The sequence below is a fragment of the Amblyomma mixtum genome, chromosome 4 (assembly GCF_055824585.1).
Source record: "Amblyomma mixtum isolate Tamu chromosome 4, ASM5582458v1, whole genome shotgun sequence".
NCBI lineage: Eukaryota > Metazoa > Arthropoda > Arachnida > Ixodida > Ixodidae > Amblyomma > Amblyomma mixtum.
In genome coordinates this window covers 142141747-142169150 of record NC_143015.1, presented here as the reverse complement: position 1 = coordinate 142169150, position 27404 = coordinate 142141747, and the positions used below count along the sequence as shown (strand labels likewise).

The following is a 27404-nucleotide window of genomic DNA, read 5'->3' as shown; positions in this document are numbered from 1 at the left end:
CGAAGTCCAGGAGGTGCCAGTCACGGCACTTAAGATTTGTCACTACGAAATATGTTTGTGTTCGCTTTGGTTGTATGGCGAACTACTTTTTGCGTGCGGACTTAGCCTGAGCGAACAGGCACGCTAGCTTTGGCAGCGTTGCCTGCCGGGCAACCTGGTGTCGAGGTCAACGTGCACATGCGGAACTCGGGAAATAGCACTGATTTGGTAGCATTCATGCACTTTTCAGCTTGGCAGTTGTGGCGGTACGCCGTATTAAGTCAAATACTGAAATTAGGGCGCCTTCGATATTATTCCTTCTGGTCGCAATTTCGACTGGCAGGCGGAAATTTTGTAGCGTCCGAAAAAAATTTGAGAAAGTGATTTTGAGACACAGTTTGAGACAGTTTGAGACAGTTTGAGACACAGTTTGAGACACAGTTTGAGACACAGTTTGAGACACAGTTTGAGACACAGTTTGAGACACAGTTTGAGACAGTTTGAGACACAGTTTGAGACAGTTCTTTTGCAACCGGAAGGCGCCTCCCAACTAAACAATGGTTTACTTTAATCCTTAACGAAGGTCACAAAATCGAGGCACCCTGCCACCTAAATTCAGCGGAAGGAACCCAATGGAGGAATTTACCTTCTCCATGAGTGAGTGAGAGAAACATTTAATGCACAGAATATATCGAGATTAGTTGGGTGTGCCCTCATTCCAGGAGCCCATTGGCTTTTGCCGTTGCTCTTGACCAGTTGACCACGCAAAGCTGGTCTTTCGATTGCGATCTGTATTATTCGGGCATGCCCATAAAATGTGGTATACGTTAGCCACTCCACCTCAAAATTCGCAATGCGGACATACGGATTTGGGAACGTTTAGCTGGATTTTACTGGATTGATATAAATGTTCGTCTTCAGTTTCCTCAGGATGACCCCTTGCTCTTGAATACCCTAGCCCAACTACTGGGCTTGCATATGCCGTAGAAGACGTGAACGAAGAACTGCACGTGCAGAGGAAAGCGGGTCAGAAGAAGAAGAGCCACGGGCCGCGTTGCACGCGCTGTCCTCTGCTCTCCCGCAGGATAGGTCTTCGCCGTCTTTCGACGTCCTTCTGTGTCTTCCAGGTAGAGAACTCAAGTCTGGACCTGCCGGCCTCGCAGCCTCCCTCCTTTGCCTGGACCCACGTGACCAGCTGTCTTCATGACGGAAAGCGAGGAGGAAAGCAACGGGAGCGAGGTAGGTCCCTTCTACGCGCTAGAATCTTGAGTATCTCCATACGACTGCACCACTTTTACCGTACTTTTTAAGGATTTCCGCTTGCGAGAGAAATCTGCTGCGGGTTGTATATAGTTTCCCGTGGTAGACCAGGCTGAGCACACGCGCTGTACCAAACCATTTTCTACAGGCGGACACTGTGGTCGTTTTCAGCTAAATAATACAATTGCAAGGAGGTTGCGCTTGTCCTTTGTCCGTTAGCATTTTACGACCTCGCAGTTCCACCTGTGACGCAGGTGCGAAGCCCTTAGACGGCGACGAATTTCACGCTGTCTCTACACCTGGTGACCAAGCGCGAATCCACCATAGATGCTGCGGCGCTGACACATGATTCACCCGCGCCACATAGCGACCGCGGGGGTTCGTAGATCATTGCTTATGGTGTTATTTACTCAGCGGCAACTGAGGACTGAGTTCCCGCCTTCTAGGTTGTCCGAGAGGGCCATGCAATGGCCGTTCTGTGTGGAACACTGCGTGACGTGTAGGCTACAAGGGTGCACGCATCCCTTGTGTGCGCAGGAGACGACCACGCAGGCGGGCTTCCAGAGCCGGGCGCACAAGCTGGCCACGCTGTTCATCATGACGGCCGGCAGCGCCAACGCCACCCGCTTTCCCGAGATGTCCATCGCCCATGGAGGAGGTGGGTCCTCTTGCGTCTTTCTTTATGCCAAAGGCCGTTAAGGATGCGTTCGGTGACCGTAGACGGGGCCTGTGAGATACAGGACCTTAGAAACGCTGCGGTCTCAGTAGTAGATTATAGTGTTCAGCTTGATAATTCGGAGACAACTGCAGCGCACCTTCGTTTTCTGTAGGCAGGTTATAGCAGCGTTTACGATAATGACCCCTATCTCATAAATGATCGAAATTATTCGTGCCCATTGAAAGCCACTGCCTTTCGGATCCCACTGCCAACCATCCGCAAAAAAAAAGGAAAACGTTATTCGCAGCACTTGCTGTGAATTATGGAGCTCAGGCTCATGGAACGTGTGGTCGTTTGCCAGCTTCCGTTTCTTGTGGGAGTTTACTCCTACCCTGAAATTCTGGACAAAAGCATTTTTCAAAGAGAAAGATTTTGTGAACGCCATTTTTTTTTTTCATATTTTGTAACATTTTACGACGTTGAAATGTTGGTCCAAGAATGGTGGACATGTGTGCACAGTAGCAGCCCTCCTCACCTCTGCCCTCGTCCTTGTGGCGTGTTCTTCAATTTTGAGCTTATCAACCAATGAGAGACGTGCATATATGCATGGCGCTCTTGCAGTTCCGTTCATGCTGGCCTACCTGGCGCTGCTGGTGGCCGTGGCGATGCCCGTCATGCACCTCGAGAGCAGCCTGGCCCAGTTCTCCGAGGACGGAAACCGAGGCATCTTCGGCGCAGTTCCACTCTTCATAGGTGCGTAGTCCCTAACGGATGCTATGAGAACTTTGCCTGTGGAGCAGTTTGTTGTTGATAATAAATATTGTTTTGTGTGGAAGTGCGGCAATATCGAGAATAGCAAGGAAAAAACGCAACACAGAAGGAAACATTGAACCCGCACTGGTCCCTCTCTATTCACTTCTTCCACGTTTCAGCCTTAGCGCTGCTTTTCTTTATATCCGTTGCGAGCGTCAGATACAGCTCGAGGACACTGCTGGGAAAGCCCCTCAATGAGGCTTTCCACGCACTGGCTGCTACCTAGTGTCATGACTTCGCTGTTAAGCGCATTGCACTTGCTAGTGTGGCATCACAAATGACGAGCAAGTGCAAGCCGAGTGACCGCGTCATCGTGTTAATAAGTGAAAGCCATTGGATGGAAAGTCTGCTTTGAGGGGCATTGGTCTCTTTGTTCTTGAGTTATATCTTCCAATAACTAGGATGTCCGTTTCAAGAGAGAACGTGTTAAGCTGAAGAGCTGTGGGGTCGATCCCTCTGCCCAAGTTCAAATACCCATAGGCTCACGGCAGTGTAAAAATGGAGGGGGTCTATTACTGTAATGAAAGATTCCCATAGTCGTCCGTCGTGGTATCCACAAGGCGGGCATGCAGCCAAGAGAACGGGAGTCAAAAGAGGAAAAGGCTACACAGTACCTCCCCTTAAATAACTTCCTGTGGGGATCGGAAGTTGGAGAAAGGCTGAGTTGCGCGAATGTTCTCGGAATGCCCCCCGAAAGTGTGTGCAGAAAAAAAAACAAACAATCGGGTCATGTTTGCTTATATTTCGTCTTACGCTAAGACACCGCATATCGAAGTCGCCAAAAAACTCTATGCTGCATTGGTGCTTGTGCGATCACCCGCAGGCCTGGGCTACACCATGAGCCTGTGCGCGGTGGTGCACATCCTGGGCGACTCGGTGACGCTGTCGCAGCACCTGCTCCACCTGGTGTCCTCGCTGCGCAACCTCCTCTCGTGGAGCGGCGGCTGCCCCCCCGGGGAACTGGTGGCCAGCGACCGGGCATGCTACGTCGCACCGGCGGTGAGCCTCCTCTGTGCACGCGTTGCCCTGCTCTTCGTTGGGTAAAGACGACGGGACAGTCTTAGTCGAAAGTTCCCGATCCACTTAACGCCCGGGTGCAACAGCAGTCCTCCGTGCTGCGGTAGGCTCCTTCGCCTACCTATTGCCCCCTTCCCTCCGAATACTACATTTCCTTTACCAGTGAGGGGGCTCATTCGGTCTTTTAGGCACAATACTGCACATCTCGTCGTGCACACAGTCATGACCCCCTGCTACTACTGCTACTGCTCCTAACATTACAACTACTACTATAATTACTGGTTGGCTTGCTAGTAGTCCTTGGTATCATTAATTGCCAACTGCATAAGCCGTCTCGGCGCGGGCTCAGGACCAGAGTGCTGTTAACTGTTCTTGACTCCCCGGTCAGCGTGCAAGAGAGTAACAGAGGCAGAGTGTAGTAAATGAACGGATATTAATGAAGGTGACAAGTGACAGGCTGCGTACATGCGGACCCCTACCGCCTATATACAGTCTCCCCGTTAGGCTGAGATGCTAACTCTCCTTTCTTGTGCCCCCTCCGCATCGCAGCCGCTGTGCAGTAACGTGCGTTCGCGGCTGGCGGAGTCCTTCCGCCGGGAACAGCTCGACCAGGGGCTGCCCACCTCCGGTGGAGACGATGGTGGTCTGGTGGTCGCGGTGCCCGCCAGAGACTACCACCACGAAGCCGCAGGCTGCATACCGGGCGTCTACAACCCCGTGCACCAGCCACAGCCGTGAGTTTAGATTACATCTGAAGCCGCCGCGGTGGCTCAGCGGTTATGGTGCTCGGCTGCTGACCCGAAAGACGCGGGTTCGATCCCGGCCGCGGCGGCTAGAATTTCTTTGGAGGAGAAATTCTAGAGGCCCGTGTACTGTGCGATGTCAGTGCACGTTAAAGAACCCCAGGTGGTCGAAATTTCCGGAGCCCTCCACTACGGCGTCTCTCATAGCCTTAGTCGCTTTGGGACGTTAAACCCCATAAACCTAAACCTAAACCTAGATTACATCTGAAATTTTTGCCGTGTCCGCATTCTTGCACATCGCCGCCTTCCATCCCCGGTTCTTGTCAACATGCATACCCATTTAGTACGGCCACCAATACTGCGAGAGTTGTCTATATGGGCTGTAGCGTTATTGACAGAAGTGAAAGATGGTATATTCATGCGATAATTGTATTGGAAATTGGGGAGAAGAATGGATGTGGGCGTGGTACGCTATGCTTAGAACACGAAACCGACGGTCCCTTAGGGTAGCGGAATAAACTGCAATGGTGTACAAATCTCCCGAAACGTTGTATGGTCCCCGGGGAACATATAACAAGAGGATTTGTCTTGTCCTAGACGAAGGCAAGTCCTCTTGCTGAAACGTTGGCTAGAACCCTGAGGTTTTACCCCCCCATTGTTCACTTTGTGATTATCGAGAACCATCTGATCAACCTCTCTCAACCAAGAGGTGGCATAGCCACACAGGGGGATGAGGTCGGTAAGTCTGCAAGGTTAAGGTGGATGCAGCTGACGCACGACACCACCACTTGGAAACTAGTGCGAGAGGCTTTTGATGTGCAGTAGATATTCACATCAATGTATGTAATCTCTTTGAGAGAGCCCCGCTGCGGTGGTTCAGTGGTTATGGTGCTCGGCTGCTGGCCCGAAAGACGCGGGTTCAGTCCCGGCCGCGGCGGCCGAATTTCGATGGAGGCGAAATTCTAGAGGTCCGTGTACTATGCGATGTCAGTGCACGTTAGAGAACCTCAGGTGGTCGAAATTTCCGGAGCCCTTCGCTACGGCGTCCCTCACAGCCTGAGTCGCTATGGGACGTTAAACCTTAATAAACCAAAACAGGATTTGCGAGGATTCGTGATTTTGCCCTACTGACCACCAAGAACGATGCTGCAGTTCCGCCACCGGTACACTAGGCCGTGTATGCCGTCGCGCAAATATAACTACAAAGGGCGGTTCGGAAGTAGCTTTGTATCGCTCCAAAGGTGAACATTAGTTTTTGCTCTGCGCTTTCGGCGTCGATCCCGCGGCTGAGAGAAAGGTGATCCCTCCGTGGACCCCCGCAGGCGCCGTGCCGGAGTGCCCTGGGACGGCGGCTCCTTGGACGAGATCCGGGCGCAGCCGCTGCTCTCGCTGGCCGCCGCCTGGGTGCTGGTGTTCGCCCTCGCTCGCCACGGACTCACCAGCGCCAGGCGGGTAAGGAGGACAACGGGCTTGGGAAGATGGGGGGGGGGGAAGGGGGTGGGGGTTGAGGACAATACAGACGCGTAGGCGTCTTGCTGAAGGAGGGGATGAAAGAGAAAGTAAATGAAGTTAGAGAGAGAATGGCTCTTGTGGGGAGTTCTGGATTAATCTTGACTGTGTGGGGTTATGTAACCTGATGTGACTCGGCGTAGCACACAGGCGATTTTGAATTTCGCCTCCGGTCAAATCTGACCGCGTCTGCCGGAAGTCCATCCTTAATTAGCTTAAGCGTCCTCCAACATTGCGGGACACGAGCGCATGGTCACGTGAATATTTTAAATACCATTGGCTTTGTTTTAAGCTCCAACAAAGAAAAGAAGCTAAAGTTCTCCGTTTTAATTAGCACATTTAAAATACACGCTGAACTGGACAAGACGACTAGCTTCACCATTCAGTAGACGAATTTTTGTAGAGCAAGTCATCAATTTTGAAGCTTGGCAGAGGTTGGCTTGAATTCCCTGTAAATGGATCCCAACCTCTAAAATTCACCACATGGTAGCCGATCTGTTACGAGCAGCTCGCCAGAAACTGCAGGAAATGGTAATTGGGATTGCATCCTCCTGCCCGACCTCCTATCCCACCAGCCATGTACAGGTAATGTATTTTCTTATGCACCTCACGATTATCGTGCCCCTCTGGCGCAGTTCTTCTACGCTATGGTCCTCCTGCACCTGGCGACAACCGCACTGCTGCTGGTGCGCGGAGCTGCCCTGCCCGGTGGCCTGGGTGGCCTCGGCATGCTGTTCTACGCCGACTGGGGCAGCGTGGTCGACGTGGAGGTTAGTGCTAGTCGTGGAACATTGCAAGTGTCCACCACTGGTCACCCCGGATCTGCTGCGGAACTCTTACAACGGCAGTTTTTAGAGCAGTAGTTTACAACCCAGCCATATCAGTTAGTGCAAATTTAGCTTTGTATTAATTGTTCTGCATGATGTTACGCACTTCTCAAAATTAATGGGCCTAAAATAAGCTGGTAAATGTACAGTCGCGCTTAACATGACCTACAACGCACTGACGGTGATCGGAGCGCGGTTTGCGCTTCACAACAATAAATGCGGCGCTATGCTCTCTACAGGAAGCTCCCCCTTTTCAAATTCGAGATTCATGCATGGGTTTTGACCAGCATCCGACTCCCACAGCTTAATGAAGAATTAGTGAACCATATTTTCAGCTAATGCATCACTGGATAAAGATCACTGCAGTGACATTTGCGTGCCACAACCATCACTCTCTCCCTACCCGCCAGATGTGGTCCAACGCCCTCTACGTGTGCCTGGAGAGCGTGGGCGTCACCGGATCCGTCTACCTTGGCGTCGCGAGGCTCAACCATTTCAAGAACGACTACCACGAGTGAGGATCCACCGTGCGATTATGTATTTGTCAGTAACGAGTCGTTCCTTCGAAAGCTTGCTAAGCTGTCGGGCCTTGACTGCAGAATTTGCTGTTCCTTACAAGACTATTCATAAAAACTGTAATTGGTTTTTATTTATTTCGTTTGACACAAACGTTTGGAAAATGAAAGTTGGGGTCACATGAGTTGAGGTTACATGAAGGTTTAGGTCACGAGCGAATGCAATGACGAGACGTAGAAAGTCCGAAGCCTATTAAAACTTCCACCATAGCTGCAAATTGTGAAAAAATTGGCAGTGGCTTAGCTCGGCTATGCCAGGATATACGTAACGAAAGCTAAGGCGTAGCATGGTTAGCTTTGGGCGAAGCTAGCGGAGGCGAGCGCAACGACGAGGCAAGCGGTGTGACGTCATACCAAACGGCAGCGGCGGCTCCGCGGCGGGGCTTGCGGTGTGACGTCAAGCCAGATGGCGCGGCGAGCGCGCGGCGTCCGCCAGGTGCGGCGGTTGCTAGGCAACGGCTCAAAGTCGGTCTCTGGGCCTCCTCGAAGCACCGCAACAGCAAAATCGCAAGTTCGTGGCCAATGTAGCTTTCTCTACAAAATTACGGAGGGCACTTAAGACTATGTACAGTCTTTGTCAAAAGTAAGCAGGCTCCATGGTTCGCTTCTCATTCGTATAACAGAGCCCTCACGGCTTCTCTAAAGATCAAAAAGTTCTTTGAAGGTGAGAACAGGGGTTCTTCTCACAATACAGAGATTTAGAGCTTGAGGGCTGTCATAATAGCTTTAATGTATGACTGAGAAGAAAAACGTGCAGCCTGGTTACTTTTGACAAAGACTGTACGTACTGTGACTACGAAAACGTGCAAGTTGGGAGTTCAGCTGCGGCGATGGGGTACTACTCCAGAGAAATTGTTCGCAACACCCGAATGGAATTCGACCAAGACAACGATACACAGACCCAGCGCGAGAGACGCTGTTTAACGCCTTCAGGTGCTCCTCATCGCCGACATCGGTCAGTCTGTCCCGACTATGATTAGAGGCGAACAGAAACGAAACGCGAGTATTGTAGCGAGAAGTTTGTTTCTATGCTCAGTGCAGTGGAGTAGCTACTGTCGATTTCGCCCTTTTCAGGGATGTCATCTTTGTGCTGGCGGCCGACACAGCGACCAAGGGACTGCGCACGGTGATCACCTTCATGTTCCTGGGGCACCTCTCCGCCAGCATCGGCGTCGACATCCGCATGCTCGTCGACTCGGGTACGCGTTTTCAGCGTGCATGTCTTTCTTGTAATGAAATTTTGAATACTAGAGTTTTGTAAGGTAAGGTCGTGGAAATATTGAAGGTAATGGTCTATTCTCACGATGGAAAGCAAAATCTTTACAATTTTTCCATTCCTTGAAAGGAGTAGTTAAGACTGCCTTAGAAAACCAATGGAAAATGTTTTTGACGACAGCAAAACGTTAATAGCAAAAAATTGCGAGACTGCCGACGGGAGAGCTTCGGTTATGTTGATTGCAATAGTGAGCTCTTAAGGTATATGGAAAAAAAAGATACGCGCAAAAACTATTGCCCTTTGAAAAATGCTTTCGCCCAGAATTGCTGAGTATGACATATCTGCCGGGATGCAGATCGCACACTTTACGTATTTTACTCTATAACTGCGCAGGATTGAAAATGTGGGTTAAAATCTTCAGTAGTGCTTCGTCAGTTCTGGCCTTCACATTGTGATAATATGGAAAAGCTGGTGCATTAAGAAATATTTTATCTTGGAAGTGAGCGTTCCATTGAAAGTCAACGCTCTTCCATGTCTCCTCATTGTGTCCTATTCCTCGCTGTTTACCCATCGTTATAAAGAAAACTGTGGCAAAATAATTCATTTATTATGATTAAATGCGCATCTTTTTCTTCCACTCCTTAGCCGCATTGAAATGGTTATGGGGAAGAGCTGCGGATTACTTACATCACCTGGAGTACACAAGTGCATCGGAGCTGAGCGAAAAATAAAAGTGAAATAGCTCAGCATTGGAGGCACGAACATTAACCTTTTAGAGCCTCCAGTGTGTTCAAATGCAGTACAAGTGTCCCTTTTCGTGCGGCAGTGGTTCTCTTCCAAGCTACTGCTTCGTAACCTCGCTGCAGTAGACCTGGTCTTAAAATTGCAACGGAAATAATGGACGAAAGAAAGCACGGGCCTTCGCCACACATTAGCTGTTAGCTTCACTGCTCAGCAGTGGAACGGGTACTCCAAGGAGGATGATGTCCAGAACGAACCACTAGAATAAGGCAGAAAATTTCTTCAAGGTGCATCCTTTTGCAGTTCCACCTTCGTATTTAAACTTTTAAATCTGGTCACTGTGTTCTACCCACTGGTGCAGAGTCCGACCCCTCGGCGAGCATCGTGCCCCAGGCCATGAGTGCGGTGCCGTGGCAGCAGTTCTGGGGACACGTCCACTCCCTGTGGATCGTCTCCACGGTGCTCCCCAAGTTTGTGAGTGCGCGCTTCCTTTGACCGTGTTGCTGCTCTGTTGCCATGGCGTAGAAGCAGATACTATAGAGCGTAGCGTCTAAAGTCTTAAAGCTGTACGCGGGCTATCACGGACTCTGTTGCGGAGGGCTTTCAATAAATTTCGACCAACTAGGGTTCCTTAACGTGCACTGACGTGGTACAGCGTTTTTATATTTTTCCTACATTGAAATGCAGCGACCAAAGCCTTGATTAGATTCCGTGACCTTTGATTCAGGAGCCCCTTGTGAAAGCCACTGGCTCACCGCGAAGGCCATGGCGTAATGGTGCGCCCGCGCGCAGTTCCATTGCGCCGTTGCCTTAGTTGAACTCAGCGCATTTGTGGTGTCTTTCTCTCCGTCCGTATTCGTTTTTTGTTCGCTGTGTCGAACTGAAGTGTACGAATAAGTTTCGTGAATTTATCGTTGCGGAGCATTCGGGAAAGATTCACGAGACATGGTGAACTTGTAACGAGTGTTCATGCTGGCGCAATGTCTTTCATGTCCCCTTTTTGCCATCTTTATTGTTACCAGTGATCATGGCCGTAGCAGCGCCGATTGTTGGTGCTAATGTACCGGGCGAGGAGGCATGTCCACCTCGCATGGTGCTTGCAAGAGCATAGAAGCGAAAGGGTTATGCGTTTTGGCCCTAAACAAGCTCGGTACCACCAATCATCGCTGTGGCTATGGTCGAACTGCCCTTGTTATTATAGAACTGTACAAACCATTTTTCTTGTCGCTCGTGATGTAACCGAACCACTAACATGCGTTCCATCGAAATTAGCTATCCAGGGCGTTTTAAATCTTCTTTTCGTCTCCCCGCATTCTATATATAGCTGATTGTGCCGGACATCCTTCTGGAGCTGCTGGCCGCCTCGCACCCTCTGGTGTTGGCCAACCGGACCCTGGTGCACTTCTTCCTCTGCGCCCTGCTACTCACCGCCACCACCGTGGTCTGCAGCCCCGTGAGTGAACACACCACAGTTTTCCTCGTTGTCCCTTGAAGGGGCTGGTGATTGTTGTTCGTGGAAGCAGTCGCACGCGTCATGACGTTATGCAGGCACACTTTCAGCGTATTTCGTCTACGCCAGTAGACGATACTCTGCAACTTGTTTCCTTTTTGTTCCTGCATCGGCCCCAGGGTGGCGCCACAATGGCGTCCATTTTCGTCCACAACCAGGACCGGGACCTGCGCTTCCTGGTGCTGCTCCTGGAGTCTGTCGTGGTGCTGCAGTTCTGCGGTGCGTTGCTTCTGGCAAGGATGCGCAGTTCTTTCTTCTGTGGTTGTGAGGAGAGCGTGCAGTGAATATTGGGTGTTTGCGGAACAGGGTTTTGCATGGTAGACGCCTTGTCGTACGTGTTGAGTACATTGGCGTAGTACTCGTTAGCTATGCTGCTTATATCAAGATGGTAACTAGCCGTCAGTCGAAGATAATGACACTCAATGGTGAGTTTTAGGAGCACCTACACGTATTGTCCCCAGCGCAGGCACGGCATGTACATGGAAAGTTTTGTATTAGGGACAGGACAGCTTCGTCCTCGTCGGCGTTCGCTTTTTAATTCGCAGCACAAATACGCAGAAACAGCTGTTATGGCCTTATTGAGTTTATTTAGTAGCACTGTTGTTATAGCGGGTGTACCTTGCAAAACTGTTCTGTTATGATTGCCCGGAAAGTTGGGCCTGTGAGGAGTAGCAGGTTTTGTAGTTTTCACAACACATGACAAGATAATTAGCGTGCTCATGAGCCTTTCCTGCCACACTGACGTGCGCCTCTATCTCGCAGGTCTACACAGACTTAATATTATCTCCGAAATGATGACCGGCCGCGAATGCAGCTTCTTCTTGAAGGTCTGCTGGACGTCGGTGATTCCCATCGCCGTAATTGTAAGTGGCGGCTGAACTCTTCTTAGTAGCGGCCATTTCTGCGTAGGCAGTGCCATTCAAAAGGTACCTTTCCCCTGCCAATGGTGGAGGGTGGTGTTTTGCTGGTATTTGTCAGTTATAGCGACTTCAACTGGAGCTGAAATGTCGTGTGTCTTCATGCTATCAGTCCGAACGTTAGGACACTCTCGGGGGACATCACAGAGAGCAAATTTTTTGCCTCAAACATATGCAACTAGGCTGTTATTTCATTCGAGGACACTTTTTCGGCCGAAATGATTCTTCGGCGCTCCTTTCAAGACAAATTTTGTTTGCCCAAACTTTATGCAATGGACCCCAAGCGTCCGAAGAATGTTCAGAATATGTCCGCTACTGGGTGTCCGATGGACATCCATTCAGATCCCTAATAAGAATTGCGGATTTCTCTGGGGTCGGCCTGTGCATGAGTAGAGGGGACCGAGTTCCCACGCATGCCCACGCCGGGAATTCCGAGACCCTGCGGTTACAAAACTTCGATTCTAAATTTCCCAGAGACGTCCCTGAGACGTAGTTTCTCGGACAGTGGACACCAAGAGTATGTCCAGAGGACATTGGTTTCACAGCAGCTTCAAAATCAGGTGACAGCTTCATGAAGGGCATCGCAACCGCAGTTATTCGCCCGCCATAGAATTTGTCCATGCAATTGTCTCAACCGAGTGCTCGAACGGTGTAGTGTGTGTCGCAGATAACTGCTACTTGTCCCTTGGATTGAGACACCTTTTTTTCGTCTGTGCTGAGCAAGCCGTTTTACTCTTTCTTGTCTCTCTGGTTGCCTTTGGATGCCAAAAGCACTCGGTAGTTATTGATTCGAACTTAAAGGAATTAGCTAGCGCCTCAGTGAGGGATTGCACAGTAACCGAAGGGGAGGAGCTGGCCGTAGCTCTAGCGGCGGTAGCCGGTTATCGAAGCAACATGTCCCTTACCATCCTTACAGATTCGAGAGAAGCGTGCCGTAACTACATGAACGGCCGCATAGGTCGCGCCGCGCTCCGGCTCCTCCAGAGCGCGACCCCACCAAAAGTCACACACAGCATTTACTGGGTGCCAGGACACACCGACATAGCCGGGAACGAACGCGCCGACGAGGTAGCTCGAGGGTATACGAGCCGAGCTTCCTCCCAATCGGACGATCTACCCGACCGAGTCAGCCCTACGTACTCAGACATTCTCAACTACTATAAGGGGGTACGGATCCGCTATCCGCCGCCTCATCCTGATCTAAATCAACTAGAGGCAGTGTATTGGCGAAGATTGCAGACAGGAACATTCCCAAACCTACATATCCTTAGCAAGATTTACCCGACGCAATATCGGGACACTTGCCCGTGGTGTGGTAGCAAACCATCGTTGTACCACATCACGTGGGAATGCAGTAAAAACGACAACTTTCGCAAAGACCCGAGTGCAGAACAGTGGGAGAGCCGGCTCTCCAGCGGCGATCTGGGTTGCCAACAAGGTCTTATCCAGCACGCCCAACGAGCAGCGAAGCTCAGCGGAGCCCTGGAATAGGGGCACCGACCCTGTGAGAAGAAGGAAGATGGACCTCTTCTTTCTCGTCTGCTACTAGCACCTTTCTAGAGCAATTAAAGTCTTTCCTACCTACCTACCTACCAAAAGCACTTCGCGGGAAAATCTCTCACAACCTGGCATGCCTGCTTTTCCGGCAACTGTCCCCTGAGCTTAGTGTGTCGCCGATGTCAGGCACTAAACGGGACGTTCGGCGTATATTTTGGGTTCACTGGGTACTCATTCTGGTTTAGCCGGCCGCGCAACATATCGAGCGCAATCCTTTGCGTCAGCTGTGGTAGCCCTTTTTGGGATTTTCATGTTTTATTTCACAGAGCGTCTTTTTCGTGGAAGTAATCATCGGGTACAAGGGGCAGGACCTCCACTACCCCATGTGGACCTACGCTGTCACGGCATGGCTATATCTCGTACAGCTCAGCTGCATTCCAGTGTTTGCCATTGTCTTCATGAAAGAAACTGGTCTGGTGAGTGGGTGAATGTGTTGACGAAGTAGTTTATCAACGCGAAAGAATGAGACCTTATTTCATAAAGATGTATTTGCAAGAAATAGGGCCTTTCGTGGGTTGCAATTTTCGAGCAGCCCTAAAGACGGAACAAGATGTTTTCTTTTTGCCTCCTACCTTGCCTATTGGTGTTAGTGCGTGTTTACGCGGAGATTCTGGCTGTCCTTGTGCGTTCGCTTCAAATAAACGTCAAATTCGCCATACGTCCCAAGTATCAGGGGTACTGCGAGCACTGTCGTTCAGCTGCCTCTTTTTTCCTTTTAATTACAAGACGCACTCGCGTGCTTGCGGAAAGTACCTGTACTATTATCCCATTCAATAAGCAGTTACGCTCTGATGTATAGAAATATTTTATAGTTCTTATTCCATTCAAGAAACTGTTTTTCACAGGTCCTGTGAAAAGATTAAGATTAATAGTGGTTTCATCCCGTCGCCAGAATATGAGGGACTGCCTGGTCCCCCTGCCCGCGTGGGTCCCAGCCGCCTGGGACCAGGTCATGGTGTACAGGCAGCTCATGGTCCTGGAAGGAATGGACACCGAGGCCCGCCAGAAGCCCCCAGATGGACAACGGCCGAAGGCGAAGGTGCTGGCCCTTTGAGTCCCTCTCCTCTTTAGCGCTGGCCCGCCTCTACAGAATCCTGGTTTGGTTTAGTTTGGTTTATGGGGTTTAACGTCCCAAAGCGACTAAGGCTATGAGAGACGCCGTAGTGGAGGGCTCCGGAAATTTCGACCACCTGGGGTTCTTTAACGTGCACTGACATCGCACAGTACACGGGCCTCTAGAATTTCTCCTCCAAAGAAATTCAACCGCCGCGGCCGGGATCGAACCCGCGTCTTTCGGGTCAGCAGCCGAGCACTGTAATCACTGAGCCACCGCGGCGGCACTCTACAGAACCCTGTGCACTTCGCCTTTCTCCGATCGAAAGGCGCAACATAGTCTGATCCGGCTCTACAAACCCCTGCATTGTTTGCCCGTCTCCTAGTGAAAGGCACAGCATAGCCTGATCCGCCTGTGTAGTTTGCCTGTTCACCAGAGAAAGGCACAACAGTCTGATCCGCCTCTACAGACCCCTTTGTAGTTTGCCTTTCTCCTAGGGAAAGGCACAACATAGTCTGATGTGCCCCTAGAGACCCCTGTGCAGATTGCCTATCCCTGAGGGAAAGGCGCCCCTACAGACCCTTGTCATGTGCTGTTTGACTGTGCCTGAGGGAAAGGCACATCATATTCAGTAGCCTGAACTTTAACATAGTTGTTTGGAAAGCAAGAATAACATGCGGCTAAGCTGGTGCATATTACCGGGCTTTTGTCAGCGCAGCATGAGGGTATACAGTAGGATAGAACTTAAAAAAACAGCAGTTGCTAACACTGGGCCGCGGTCCGCGGCGTCTTGTATTACTCCGCTGGCCAATCGCAACTGTAAACAAAATCAGCTGTTTAATGTTTGACTACATCAGACAATCCCTGTATCAGAATTCTAGAGCCCATAATTTTTTTGTTGTGGTAAAATTTCTTGTTTACGTAACAAGAAACGTTCACGCAGCGGACTATGTTTTCGTCGTGGAGGAATTCTGTGCCCGGAGGCTGATTGTGGGCGGAGCTTCACTGCAGAGTTAAGTTGTGTCCGACTATAGAGATCGAAACAGGGCGAGCAATGCGGAAAGGCTTTTGCACAGTGCACTTGAAAAACGAAAATAGCTACATTTAGCTGAAAGCCCAAATCCAGGCGCGCGCATAAGAAAGAACATCATTTGGGACACAGTGATTGTCTGTGATTCTGCGCGCTGTGCTCTGTCTCATAATATATATTCTGAACATGTCTAGCTCATGGCTGTGAACTGCATAATGCTACCAAACCAACTGGTCCGCCTGAATCTGTATATGTAATAAACAACGTACGAATATAATGAAAAGGATTCGACTTCTCTCCACCCATCGTGACCAAATAGTGAGAACAATAGTCCTGGCATCCTTAGTGACCAAACCCCCTGTCAATTCCCGCCCCTTCCGACCAAAGTATTTTCCGGGATATCACAATATCCTGCAGGTACTCCGTCGGGTGGCAGTGAGGAACAGCGAGAGTTCCTCGTCGAGTACCGAGGTTCTCGGCAGCCCTGATCTGTTCGTGGCCAGCAACACGATTCCGAGCCCCGATTCGGGCAGCCCCACCTCACCACGCAATCAGGCGGGCAATGCCGGCCCCAGCGGAGTCCCCGACTCTGGCACTGTCCACGTGTCGCGACGGTTGAGCTCCATCAGGCGTTCCATGATGCGCCCCAAGCAACCCATCGCTGATAACGTCGCATCGGAGACGACGAAGAGCTCAAGACCCGCGGCAGCCTCCATGGAAGCATCGGGTAACGAACCGCCCGACCATCGGCCTCCCGAGGCAGGCTCAGACCGGGGAAATGTGCCAGCCCAGGGCCCATACCTCCCCGAAGCGGTAGCTCCAGTCGACCACGCGATGGACATTGCAACCATACCGGCGCCTGGTCATCAATCGGAACCAATTGCTTCAGGCATTCCTGAGGAAAAGCTTCAAAACGAAAAGCGCCCAGGAAAAATACAAGATGTAGCCGTTGTATTGCAGATCGATGAACAGGATAAACGGCAATCGAAGAAGACACCTCGAAGAAGCGTGGCGGAGGATGGCGTTAAGCGCGATCAGAAGGTGGGCGCCTTGTCACAAGGCAGCGGCGCTTCCGTAAAGAATGTGGAAGGCGCACAGGAGCAGCGCCTGGTGGGACATAAAATAAGAACTGCAGAAGACGTCCCTGCTAAGCCTAATGCAGAGAAGGCTGCGGCCTGTTTACAGGAGGAGCCAAAGGAAGCGTTAAAACGCTTGAAGGTAAACTTGTTTGTTTGCATATGTTCGGCCGAAATGTATTTAGATGCGTTGTTAGAGACGCTTTTTTTTTTAAAGTTTTGTACGCTCAAGTTGTATAAGCACTGCGCAGTTGATTTACTGAATTTAACAGTTTTCAATCGATAAGGACTCAGCAGACATTTCTTTCGCGCGTACAAAATGACTGCGTGGGATGAAAGTAACATTTGCCGCGGGAAGGCTTTGTTATGGTACGTCCACATTTGGACATTCACCGTAAAGAGCGAGCGAAACTCGCTACCGCCAAAATTTCTCGCTCTCGACTCTGAATGGCCGAGTGAGAACGTACCATTCGTGGTGCCTGTCGAGGGTTCTGTCGCACGAGACTTCTCTTACGCTTCTTGTCACGTGAGGCACAGGAGTGCCCTCCTATTTCTTCATCGCGTGACCTCGGATGTCGCGAAAATACTAGTTCCTAAAAATACTTGCCCCGCGACGCACTACGCAGGAAGGAGTCGTACTAAGGCGGAAGCGTCGGAAGCACAGGAAGGCGGCCTCACTTCCGGCTGCTGTCAGCGCTGGGCCGCAAGACGTCGCCAGAGCGCCGGGCGCAGCTAGTGTCGACAGCGATTCTGTCTGTCACCCTGCCATTGTCCGCGTTCCTTCAATGTCCACCATCGACAAGACCACCGCGTTTCGCTCTTTACTGCGAAATCTGCTCTTAAGATCCGAAGAGCGCGCCAATGCGTTGCAAAGAGTCAAAAGGACTCCTTCTAGTGACGCTGCACCCAAGGAGCGCATCGCAGCGCTTTCACCCTGGTTTTCGCTGGACAGCGTGCGGACAGCTCCTCCCACCGGGTCCGCACCTCAGGCGGGTACCGCTACCACTATTGCGTCTGGGGGAAGGCTTAGCATTCCAGAAGCAAAGGGTGGTCCTTCTGGAGGTGGTGGTGCATTGGGTGTGACCAGGGGCAGTGCTCCGCTCGGCTCCCGACGACCGACTGTGGCCGAGCATCAGGCGAATGCTCCTGCGCCATTGCAAGACGTCAAAGGTCAAACGAAAAGAAAGATAAAGGCTGATGACGCGAAACGTAAGGTCTCCATCGTCGGGTCGGTCCAGGAACGTGAACGGCGGAAATCATCGATGCCCTCCATGCCAGGCAGTTCTGGTCTCAAGAAAGCTTCCGGAAGCCAGGCTGCTCGTGCTTCCCGCGCGCAAAGGCCTGGAGCGGATGCAAGAGAAACGCGTCCACAGTCGCCGATGGTTGTGACGACGCGCTCGAAGCACTCCGAGCGCGCAGGTGTTGCTGGGAATACTAGCCGTGAACTGAAGAAAGCAAATAAGGGCCAGCAGGACAAGAACAAGGAAGTGTCGAGAAAACCCAGCCGCGCGGAAACATGATCATCCGAGACGCGCGTGCACCGCTAACGAAGTCTGTGGCGCTCCTGAGTGGGATCAGGTTAGCATGACAATCCGGCGCGCTATCTTAATGCTGCTGACTTAGAGTTCCACAACTTTGCGTTATTATTTTGCTCCCGCGATGAGCCGCGCAGCGTTCCGAGATTAGCGCTAGGTGGGTGAAACACTGCCTTGGAGGGTAAAGTAAACTTGGCGCGAGAAGAGTGCACTGCACGCTACCATGACGGGAATTGAGTCCTTTCAAAATGCGAGTGCCTTCAAAATTTTCTTTGGGCAGAAGTTAGTGGCGTGTGAAACGCTCACCTAGATGTTCTATAGGGGTTACAGAACGCAAGGATGCACGTATTAAAGAGCATATCACTGCATTTTACTTCTTTTGAGTGTTGGCTGTAATTCATTACATTGACGTTATGTACTGCATAGGAGTGGCTCAGCTGGGGTTTGTAAAGGAACACAGGCCTCCTGGTAGGCTCGGCTTCTGAAATCCACTCTGTTGCCTTAAGGGATCATCTTGCTTTCGCATTACATGCCGTGCCCATGCCCATTTATTACAGCAAGGATAAGTGTTTTCTTACCCACTATGCCCTCTTGTGGTCCCCCCTAACGAAACCCTATGATCTTTCTTTTCAAGGCTCGCTGCGGTGTCCGCTAATTTCAAGCCTTTTCATTGGGCAGAGAATGGCAAATCGCTGTTGTAAATTGTAAGGATTAACGGCACCTCATTCACTCAGTTGCCCCCTGTCAATAAACACGGACTTCATGGATGCCGTTCGCTCACTTCAAAGCCACAATTCGTTCAGACGACAACGACTGCTTGACTGAAGCATTTCTTACCCCCTCTCCGCCGCGGTCACATTTAGGTGGACCTCTGGCGATGCTGGGATCAAGGGCAATAAACTTTTTTTCGAACTGTCACGCACCGCTGACCAAAACAACCACCGGCGCCGGAAGTCATTCTGATTTTGTCACCTACAATGTCTTTCAGACTGGAAAAGACATTTTGGCGCCAACATTGCTAACTCGGGTTTGATTTTGTGGCAACGCCCATACACCTGGAGTCTCTTAAAGGTGCACTGAAGAGGAATCTGAACTCGTCTTTTTGCCGCGGGAACTCAATCTACACGTTCCAAGCATTCTTAGAAACTTCGATTCATTGCCCTGTGTGGCCGATTTCCGTAATTAAATCGAATTAACGTCCGGCTCCCGCCTTTTTGAATTCTCCCCCATAGGGTGGGCGGAGTCGACCAACGCGCGGAGTGCCTTTCACCCAGTCCCGTGGCGGCTTGCCGCTCTGCCATCGGCGGAGTAATACGTAGTAGTCCGTAGAAGCAAATAGTCGGCACGTATTTTTATTTCTGCGGGCTTATTTTGCGGCTATATTATCTGCGAATGAAACTATTTATTCACGGAAACCTAAAAAACAACATAAAACGAAAGCAAAGCCTCCACGGAGCTGGCTGAAAGGCACTCCACGCGTTGGTCGACTCCACCCATCGTACGGGGGAGAATTTGAAAAATAAAGGCGGAAGCCGGACGTTAATTCGATTTAATTAGGGAAATCGGCCACACAGGGCAATAGGTCCAAGTTTCTGAGAATGCTCGGAACGTGTAGATCGAGTTCCCGCGGCAAAAAGGCGAGTTCAGATTCCTCTTCAGTGCACCTTTAATGCAAGAAGCCCCACCCAAGCATCAACTATCAAGGGCCTATCGATGGCAAGCGCGCTCGACCCGGTCTCTCGCGGCTGCCGCAGTCTACGGAGCCACGAATTTCAGTTCCGAAACTTAATGTGCATAAACTTTTGACGCGGAAGCTGCACTGGCATTTCAAAAGTCGTGCTTTAGATTTTAAAATCGGGAACTTCAATAAATTAGTATTGTAAATTAGATACAATAAATTAGTATTTTAACGTAACACCAGCGTCACAGCCTTAAAGAAACGCGCAGGTCTCCAGGATTTATGTCTCCGCCGTAAAATTGCACGACTATCACTTTTTCATAAACTTTATCATCACCCATCACTTCATAACGACTTTTTTTCTTTGCCTCCTTCAATTTTTGACCGCCGCGACCGTCCCTTTAAAGTTAGATGTTTCACCTGCAGAACATTTATCTATGCGCATTCATTCTTACCACGCACAATATCTGACTGGAACACTCTGCCTTCACATATCGCAACCACCACTGATCCTGATAAATATTTTAAACTTATATCTTCAATAACTACTGCTTAACTCTTCGCATACATTGTTATTTTATTTGTTCATGGCTTCCTTTTTTGCAGGGTTTGTTACTAAAAAGATTCATTGTATTAGTGTTCTGTTTGTATAATTTTAATAATGCAGTAATCTTCGTTCTTTGCCGCGCTGCCATTCTTTTGATTCTTTTGCTTACTTATATGTCATGCTAAGTGTCTTATTTGTGTTTTTGTTGTTTGTTCTATATTTGTGTTTTTTTTATTCTGTTCAATTGCCTGTGCCCCCCCCCCCCCCCCCCCCCTATGTAATACCCTCTCGAGGGCCTTTAGGGGTATTCTGTATAAATAAATAAATAAACTTTTGAGCCAAAGGTGCACTGACATTTTTAATCTCGTACATCGGACCATACAAAGAAACAATCCAAATCAACACACCTTCAGACAAGTTAACAAAGCACGCGGCGAGGTCTGATGAGACGGAGCGCTGTGGGGAGTCATTTCTGCCGTCAGGCCACAGAAGAGCATAGTAGCCGTTTTACCTTCGCACTTCTAATGTATATTTTGCAGAATTCCTCGTTTATGCATGCGCTCGCTGTTGCGACCAAAATTTCGGTGCAATTACTCGCAACACATGACCGGTGACAGCTGCTGCTGCGCAGTACACTGGAACGAAGGACAGCGTCATTGAGATTTTACCCTGGCCGTTGCATATGTACAAAAATGTAAAGGTTCTTGAGCGACAAAGATTCATTAAAATATTTGTTCTCTACTTGCTCATTTCATGGCCTTTGTGTTTTTCACATCGGCGGCATGCACTGCTTTGCTGGTTTCGGACTGACATAGCTCTAGACTTCGTGTGATGTTTTTTTTTACTGATTAAATACGCAAAAACATGGAAGCATTGGTAACAGTTATGTCGGCCGTGATTTTTAAGACATACGAATACATGCTTTTATTTAAAAAATACATATTTCACTGGTCTAGACATTGCGCAGCGTTATCTAATACACACTGGAATTGTCAATGGCAATGCAGTTATTATTCTTACATTTGATCCCTCCACAAATTCTATGAGGAGGCCGCGCTGCAACATGAGCCCCCCTCCCCGAACAAAATTCCTGGCTAGGCCGCTGCTTTATACTAGCACTCGTAAAATATGCTTTGTTACGGACTAGAAGACGAAGCGGGCAATGGCGCTGGCCGCAGCCCGTGGGCGCGCGTTGGGCCCGCAGCCATTAAATCATGCTATCACCATCGGTCATGTCGCTCTGTCTGCATCGGCTTGCCGTCATGCATCAATATTTAAACTAACACTACGACTGTTTGAATGTACGTCGTGCCACGCAAGCGCTCACTCAAGAGCATATTACGTGGTTTCGAGAGCGCCGATCCACCGTAGTCTAGGTAGCGGCACTGCCTCATCATGGCGTCGATTTGGTAAAAATGGTCAATATCATGTCCACACGACAACCGCACAATAGGAAAGAGGCTCATCAAAGGCACCCTACCTAACAGGATTCATTGCACTTCTCTTCATAGTCCTGGTGTGAAGGTGTAAGGAGATAGCGCCACCCAGCGGCGTTCGTGAGGAGAAGAAGACAAAGCACGAGGAGCGCGTGTGGAGGGGTACGCCGGGACAGGTAGAATAGGATTACGTGGCAGAGAAAAGAAGAGCGCGGTGGACGACGGACGTGGACGAGTTCTGCTGGCTCCCCGAGTTCCGGGCTTGGGCCTTAGCCGCAGACGTCCGGGCCACCAGACCTGGACATCCATCGTCGAGAGCCTCAACCACCCAGGCCCAGGCGCCACTCTTCTCCGTCCATCCGTCAGCTGCTCCACACAGGCCGCTTCTGGCGCCTACGTGACTTTTCCGGGATACCAGACCTGGGAACCGTGCTGGGAGCCCACGGACGCTGACGCTGCGGTAGCGTTGCATCGACATTGGAACGCCAAGAGACTCCCTAACTGCCCGACACCCAGCCAGTCCTCCCCGCACGTTGCTCGAACAAGAGACAAGTAGTGTGACTTTCCTCTTTGACTTTCTTTTTCCTGTATTTTTCGTAAGCATTTTGTTCTGTTCCCCCGTGTGTTTTTCCCGTGTGTTGTTGCGTTGCTCTCTTGTTCCTTTCCTTTTTTCTCGCTCATATTGAAATTGGTTTCCTTTCCGATAAAAGCCGCCTCGTTTATTGTTTGTACTTTTGTGTTTGTTTAAAATAAGACCTGCAATCTCACAGATCCTCACAGAAGGCCACAGGTATCTTGCATACGTTGGTAATCAGGGTGCTCCAGCTGATGAGGTGGGTGGCGTTGGGAAAGCGTCGGTGGCGCCTTCTGTGTGTACGTCGTTCGAGACACCTTTTTTTTTTCTTTCAGTGCTTGTTGATGGTTTGGTTTGGTTTATGGGGTTTAACGTCCCGAAGCGACTAAGGCTATGAGAGACGCCGTAGTGGAGGGCTCCGGAAATTTCGACCACCTGGGGTTCTTTAACGTGCACTGACATCGCACAGTACACGGGCCTCTAGAATTTCTCCTCCAAAGAAATTCAACCGCCACGGCCGGGATCGAACCTGCGTCTTTCGGGTCAGCAGCCGAGCACCATAGCCACTGATGCTCGGCTGCTGACCCGAAAGACGCGGGTTCGATCCCGGCCGTGGCGGTTGAATTTCTTTGGAGGAGAAATTCTAGAGACCCGTGTACTGTGCGATGTCAGTGCACGTTAAAGAACCCCAGGTGGTCGAAATTTCCGGAGCCCTCCACTACGGCGTCTCTCATAGCCTTAGTCGCTTCGGGACGTTAAACCCCATAAACCAAACCAAACCATCAACAAGCACTGAAAGAAAAAAAAAGGTGTCTCGACGACGTACACACAGAAGGCGCCACCGACGCTTTCCCAACGCCACCCACCTCATCAGCTGGAGCACCCTGATTACCAACGTATGCAAGATACCTGTGGCCTTCACACCAGGACTATGAAGAGAAGTGCAATGAATCCTGTGCTTGTTGAATCAGCCGATTTAGTGCATCGCGTCCTTCTGGTTGCCAGTTCTTTTGCACTCCGAGGGGCTACTGTGGAAGCGGAGTGGTTTTGGGGCTCGGGAAGTGATGTTTTCGAGCCAGAGGGGGTTTGAGTAACGCTCGAGGTTATAATTTTTTCTGCTCAAAACAAATTTATTTCAGCTTCACACGATACATTGAAACGCTGCGAGTGCAGGCAAAAAGCCTTCTGGAGGCTTGACGAGACCTACACCCTACTAACAAACACTTGGCAGGAGCGGCAGGGATGATCACTATAATATTAATGAACACAAAACAATAGGAAACATCGGGAGAACACGAAGGAAACAAAAAAAAACAAATGACTTGCGCAATCTGCTTCCACAATGACGAGATACGTTCCGAGTTAAGAGTGGTTGGCCAACAGCATTTTAACATTTTCGTACATGCATACCTTTCGCAAGGAAAATTTGGGCTTGTTTAATACAGGTTCACATTCGTGTTCGCCATCAAGCTAGCCGTGGTTTACGGAGGAGTTTGTTTAAAACTAGCGGCGAATGGGAGGCAAATGATTTCTTCATTGCTTAATATCGCTTTGCCGCACGTTCCTCTGCCTCTAACGAAGACCGAGGGCTGCATAGGGCGTTAGCCATAACTGCCATAGGCTCCGCGTCGGGTCCTGCTCGTAATGCGCAGAAGCTTTTATCTCTCTATATAAAAGCTCGTAGTCTCCTTGAGCGCCTGGCCTCAGTATTAAATAGACTTTCAAGCTGCTCCTTCTCGGTATTTGTGCCGCAAGTGTGAATCCGGGCAGCTGTTTCTTCACTTATGGTCGCCATTCTTCCTTCCTTATTTCTTATGCGCCGCGACCGCTATGACAACTGGCGGGCCCTGTGTGTGTCAGAGTAGGCCAGTTTCCTTCACTGTCTTCCTTCTGCCGTGCCAGTTCCCGTCCAGACGGCCGATGTTTGTGGTCAAGGAGTGGGGATGACACAGCTTTGTAAAAACGCGAACGGTTAACATATTAAACAAAACAAAAGCTCCGCTTGTTAAAGAGCTGCAAACAAGTGGCAAGTTCTACTTGACTTTTCTCCAAAGAATAAGTGTGTTGAAGTAGTCATATCTGTACCCTGGTATTTCGTATCGCAAGCATTGCATGCAAAATCAGATTAAGATGAATTGCAGAAAAAAATGATAAATTCACTTGAAAGCAACTTCATATAATGCGCAATGCCAGGAAATACTACACTCTTCTAGGCACACCTATGCTTAGTTCATAATTAAAGCTCCGACAGCATGAAGCTGCTTAATTACAGCTGGAAATTTCACGCAGAACGCGATAAGCCAGATTAAATTGCATGTGGTAACTGCAAGAGGCAGCAACCGACCGGCCAGAAAAGAATATGTAGTAACTAGGGCCCGGAAATTTAGGCATTTGCCTAAACATGCCTATAAATGCCTAAACGGGCGGTTTTTGCACTTGCCTGCCTTTTTGTCATTTTTTAGGAAATACTACCTATTTAACCGCACTTTTTGCCTATAAATGCCTAAATCTGGCACTTCGGTCCTCGGTGCCGTTTTTTAATTTTGAAACATCTATGTATGGTGAAAGGCGCGCCGATGCACGCACAAAAGGCGCAGGTCTCGCCGAATGTTTTTCTCGAATTGTAACTTGAACGTAGTGTAACGAAGTGTTTATCTCGAAGTGTAGCAAGAGGCGAGTTTGGAAAGAGACCTGACATATATTAGTGCAAACTTCTCAACAATGCCGGAAAGGACGACATAGTTGGAAAAGGCTGTACTCTCAATAGATGAATCGTTGAAGGGGACTGGATGGAAAGAGCGCTACTGCTTCTACGAAGATGCAACAATGGGGAGAAAAAATAGATGCCTAGAAACAATTTCCCAAATCGGAGACTTTCTACGCGGAGACGACACGGCCACATCATCTGAAGGCCTAAGCCTTTATCAACTCTCATGCTTTAGGTTCGCGCCACTAAGTTCATGTGATGTCAAAAGAACCCTTTTAAAGTACAAAGCTAAGCTTAGCGAAAACCGAAGGAGCTTCAAGTTCGAAAACCTGAGAATGCGCTTTACTGCTTCTGTTGAGGACTGCGTACGCTCCGTGCTTAACTTATAAATCTTGTACTTATGACTGAAGCGTATTATTCAAAGCGCCTATTTTTGCTTTATAGCGCCTATTTCAATAATTTTTAGAGCCTAGATGCCTGCCTATTTCGGGGTTCTTTAGAGCCTAAATTTCCGGGCCCGAGTAATAACTGACCTTGAGACATCATTTAACAAAATGTATTCTGTAACTCTAATGTTGTTTTCTCACATGAAACTCTTCATCAATTTCTGTGCAGATATGAACCTCGAAAACTCGAAAATTACTCGGTTGCTTTTGCGGCATGGTTTTAAGGGATGAAAAAAGGAGTCTTGATCACTGCTAACGCGTGACCTTTTCCAGCTCCTTGCAAACCAGTCAGCATAGTACTTGATAGAGAGACATTACAAACTGAAATGTATTTCTGCGAAAATTGCTGAATGCCAGAAAATAAGAGAGCATGAAATTTTTCTTAAGGTATATTCACAGAAGCGCTCATTAGTTACGAAATGATTGGATATGTCATTAAATTAAAAGCAGAATGGTAAATACGTCTCAAACGTCTCATACGTCTCAAAAATATGTCATTAAATTAAAAGCAGAATGGTAAATACGTCTCAAACTTCATCTAATATGAGTGTATGAGGGCTGGGGCATGTATGTTCAGATGATTAATCTGAAGCGAAGTGCCAGCGCAAGTACGATTATTAGACGGTTAGAAGAAATCGAACTAGCAGCAAATATTCCACAGGATTGTTAACATGCATCTGCTACTCCCTGTGTCATCATTCGAGCAGCCGACAGCCGCTACAGCTTGGTGTGGTTAGCTAAACTGTTCCAGTGATGGGCTTGGTCATATCATGGGCACCGCTGTATACATTTGCATTGCCATAAAAGAAATCGACAGGCAAAATTATGTTTCATTAACACACAGTTGGGGAATGTTTTTAAATGTTCTTAGTGATTTGGAAAGTAATTTAACTACAGTGAAGTAATAGCATATGCAGGAGGATATCCACTGCTCACACTTCTTGCTAAAGGAAAACAAAGAATAAAAACACTGAAAAAGTCTGGCTTCTTTGATTTAAAAAAATAAAACTCCGCTCAGCTTGACCTTTTTTCCGAAAGTAAAACAGAAGTCTATTGTAGCGACATCACCGAAAAGAACTGATCTCAATCGAAATGATCTTGCGGGTGCTTAAATTATTCGACGCCGATTTTCCTTTTTGAAAGCTGCGAGAGATAAGTCGGTACCGTTTTTGTAGGTTGATTGTAGTCCCGTGCGGATATGGTTTATAAAATGGAGATCAATTTAACTAAGGTTGACTGACTAGAGCTAAAATATAGGCCTTTCAAATTTTGCTCCTCTTCAAAAGGTTATATTACGAAATGGAGAGTCGCGAACGTCGAAAATGAGCGCGTTTAAATATTCGGAATCGTCATTCTTGTTTCTGATTCTGAACGGGAAAAAGTAGTCTTCGAGCACTGTTTCAGTTGGCTTTTCCACATCGCGCATTCATCCAATGGCGTGGCCCCACTTGGTGTCGTCACAGACACAACGCCGAGAGCTTCTACGTCCTAAAACACATTAGCCAGAGGAGTATTCCCTGACAGAAGCATTCTGTAGTAGGATACAACTTAAAAAAAAAGAAAACAGGAATTGGTAACACTGGACCACGGTCCGAGCCGTCCAGTATTACTCCACTGGCCAATCGCAACAGTAAACGAAATCGTCATTGTAATGTTTCGCTACATTAAACAAGTCAGGCATGAAAACTCTAGAGTTTATTATTTTTTTTCTTGTGATAAGCTTCTTGTTTAGGCAAAAAAGAAAAGTTTCAACAACGGACTACTTATTCGCAGCTTCACTGCAGACTTCAGTTGTATCCAACTGTAGCGACGCCGTTTGATCCATGTGCAACTTCAAAAAGCCAGAGCAAAAAGTTAGTAGTTTAGTTCATGGGGTTTAACGTCCCGAAGCGACTCAGGCTATGAGAGACGCCGTAGTGAAGGGCTCCGGATATTTCGACCACCTGGGGTTCTTTAACCTGCACCAACATCGTACAGTACACGGGCCTCTAAAATTTGC

At 49.1% G+C, this 27404-nt stretch overlaps 2 protein-coding genes across 2 annotated transcripts; both read left to right on the top strand.

Annotated features, from left to right (window-relative positions):
- Positions 1-1780: 1780 nt before the first annotated feature.
- On the top strand, positions 1781-4465 carry LOC149348522 (sodium- and chloride-dependent neutral and basic amino acid transporter B(0+)-like). Its single transcript, XM_089541784.1, has 4 exons — positions 1781-1897; positions 2519-2650; positions 3534-3709; positions 4277-4465. Exons 1-4 carry the CDS (start codon positions 1837-1839, stop codon positions 4463-4465), a joined length of 558 nt encoding a protein of 185 aa, XP_089397910.1. The 5' UTR covers positions 1781-1836.
- Positions 4466-5200: 735 nt separating this feature from the next.
- LOC149348521 (uncharacterized) lies at positions 5201-18002 on the top strand. The gene is made up of 13 exons (XM_089541783.1): positions 5201-5205; positions 5793-5922; positions 6615-6749; positions 7217-7320; positions 8456-8580; positions 9700-9812; positions 10663-10791; positions 10968-11067; positions 11611-11711; positions 13589-13738; positions 14215-14361; positions 15824-16624; positions 17109-18002. The coding sequence occupies exons 1-13, from the start codon at positions 5201-5203 to the stop codon at positions 18000-18002; spliced, it is 2934 nt and encodes a 977-aa protein (XP_089397909.1).
- Positions 18003-27404: the final 9402 nt, after the last annotated feature.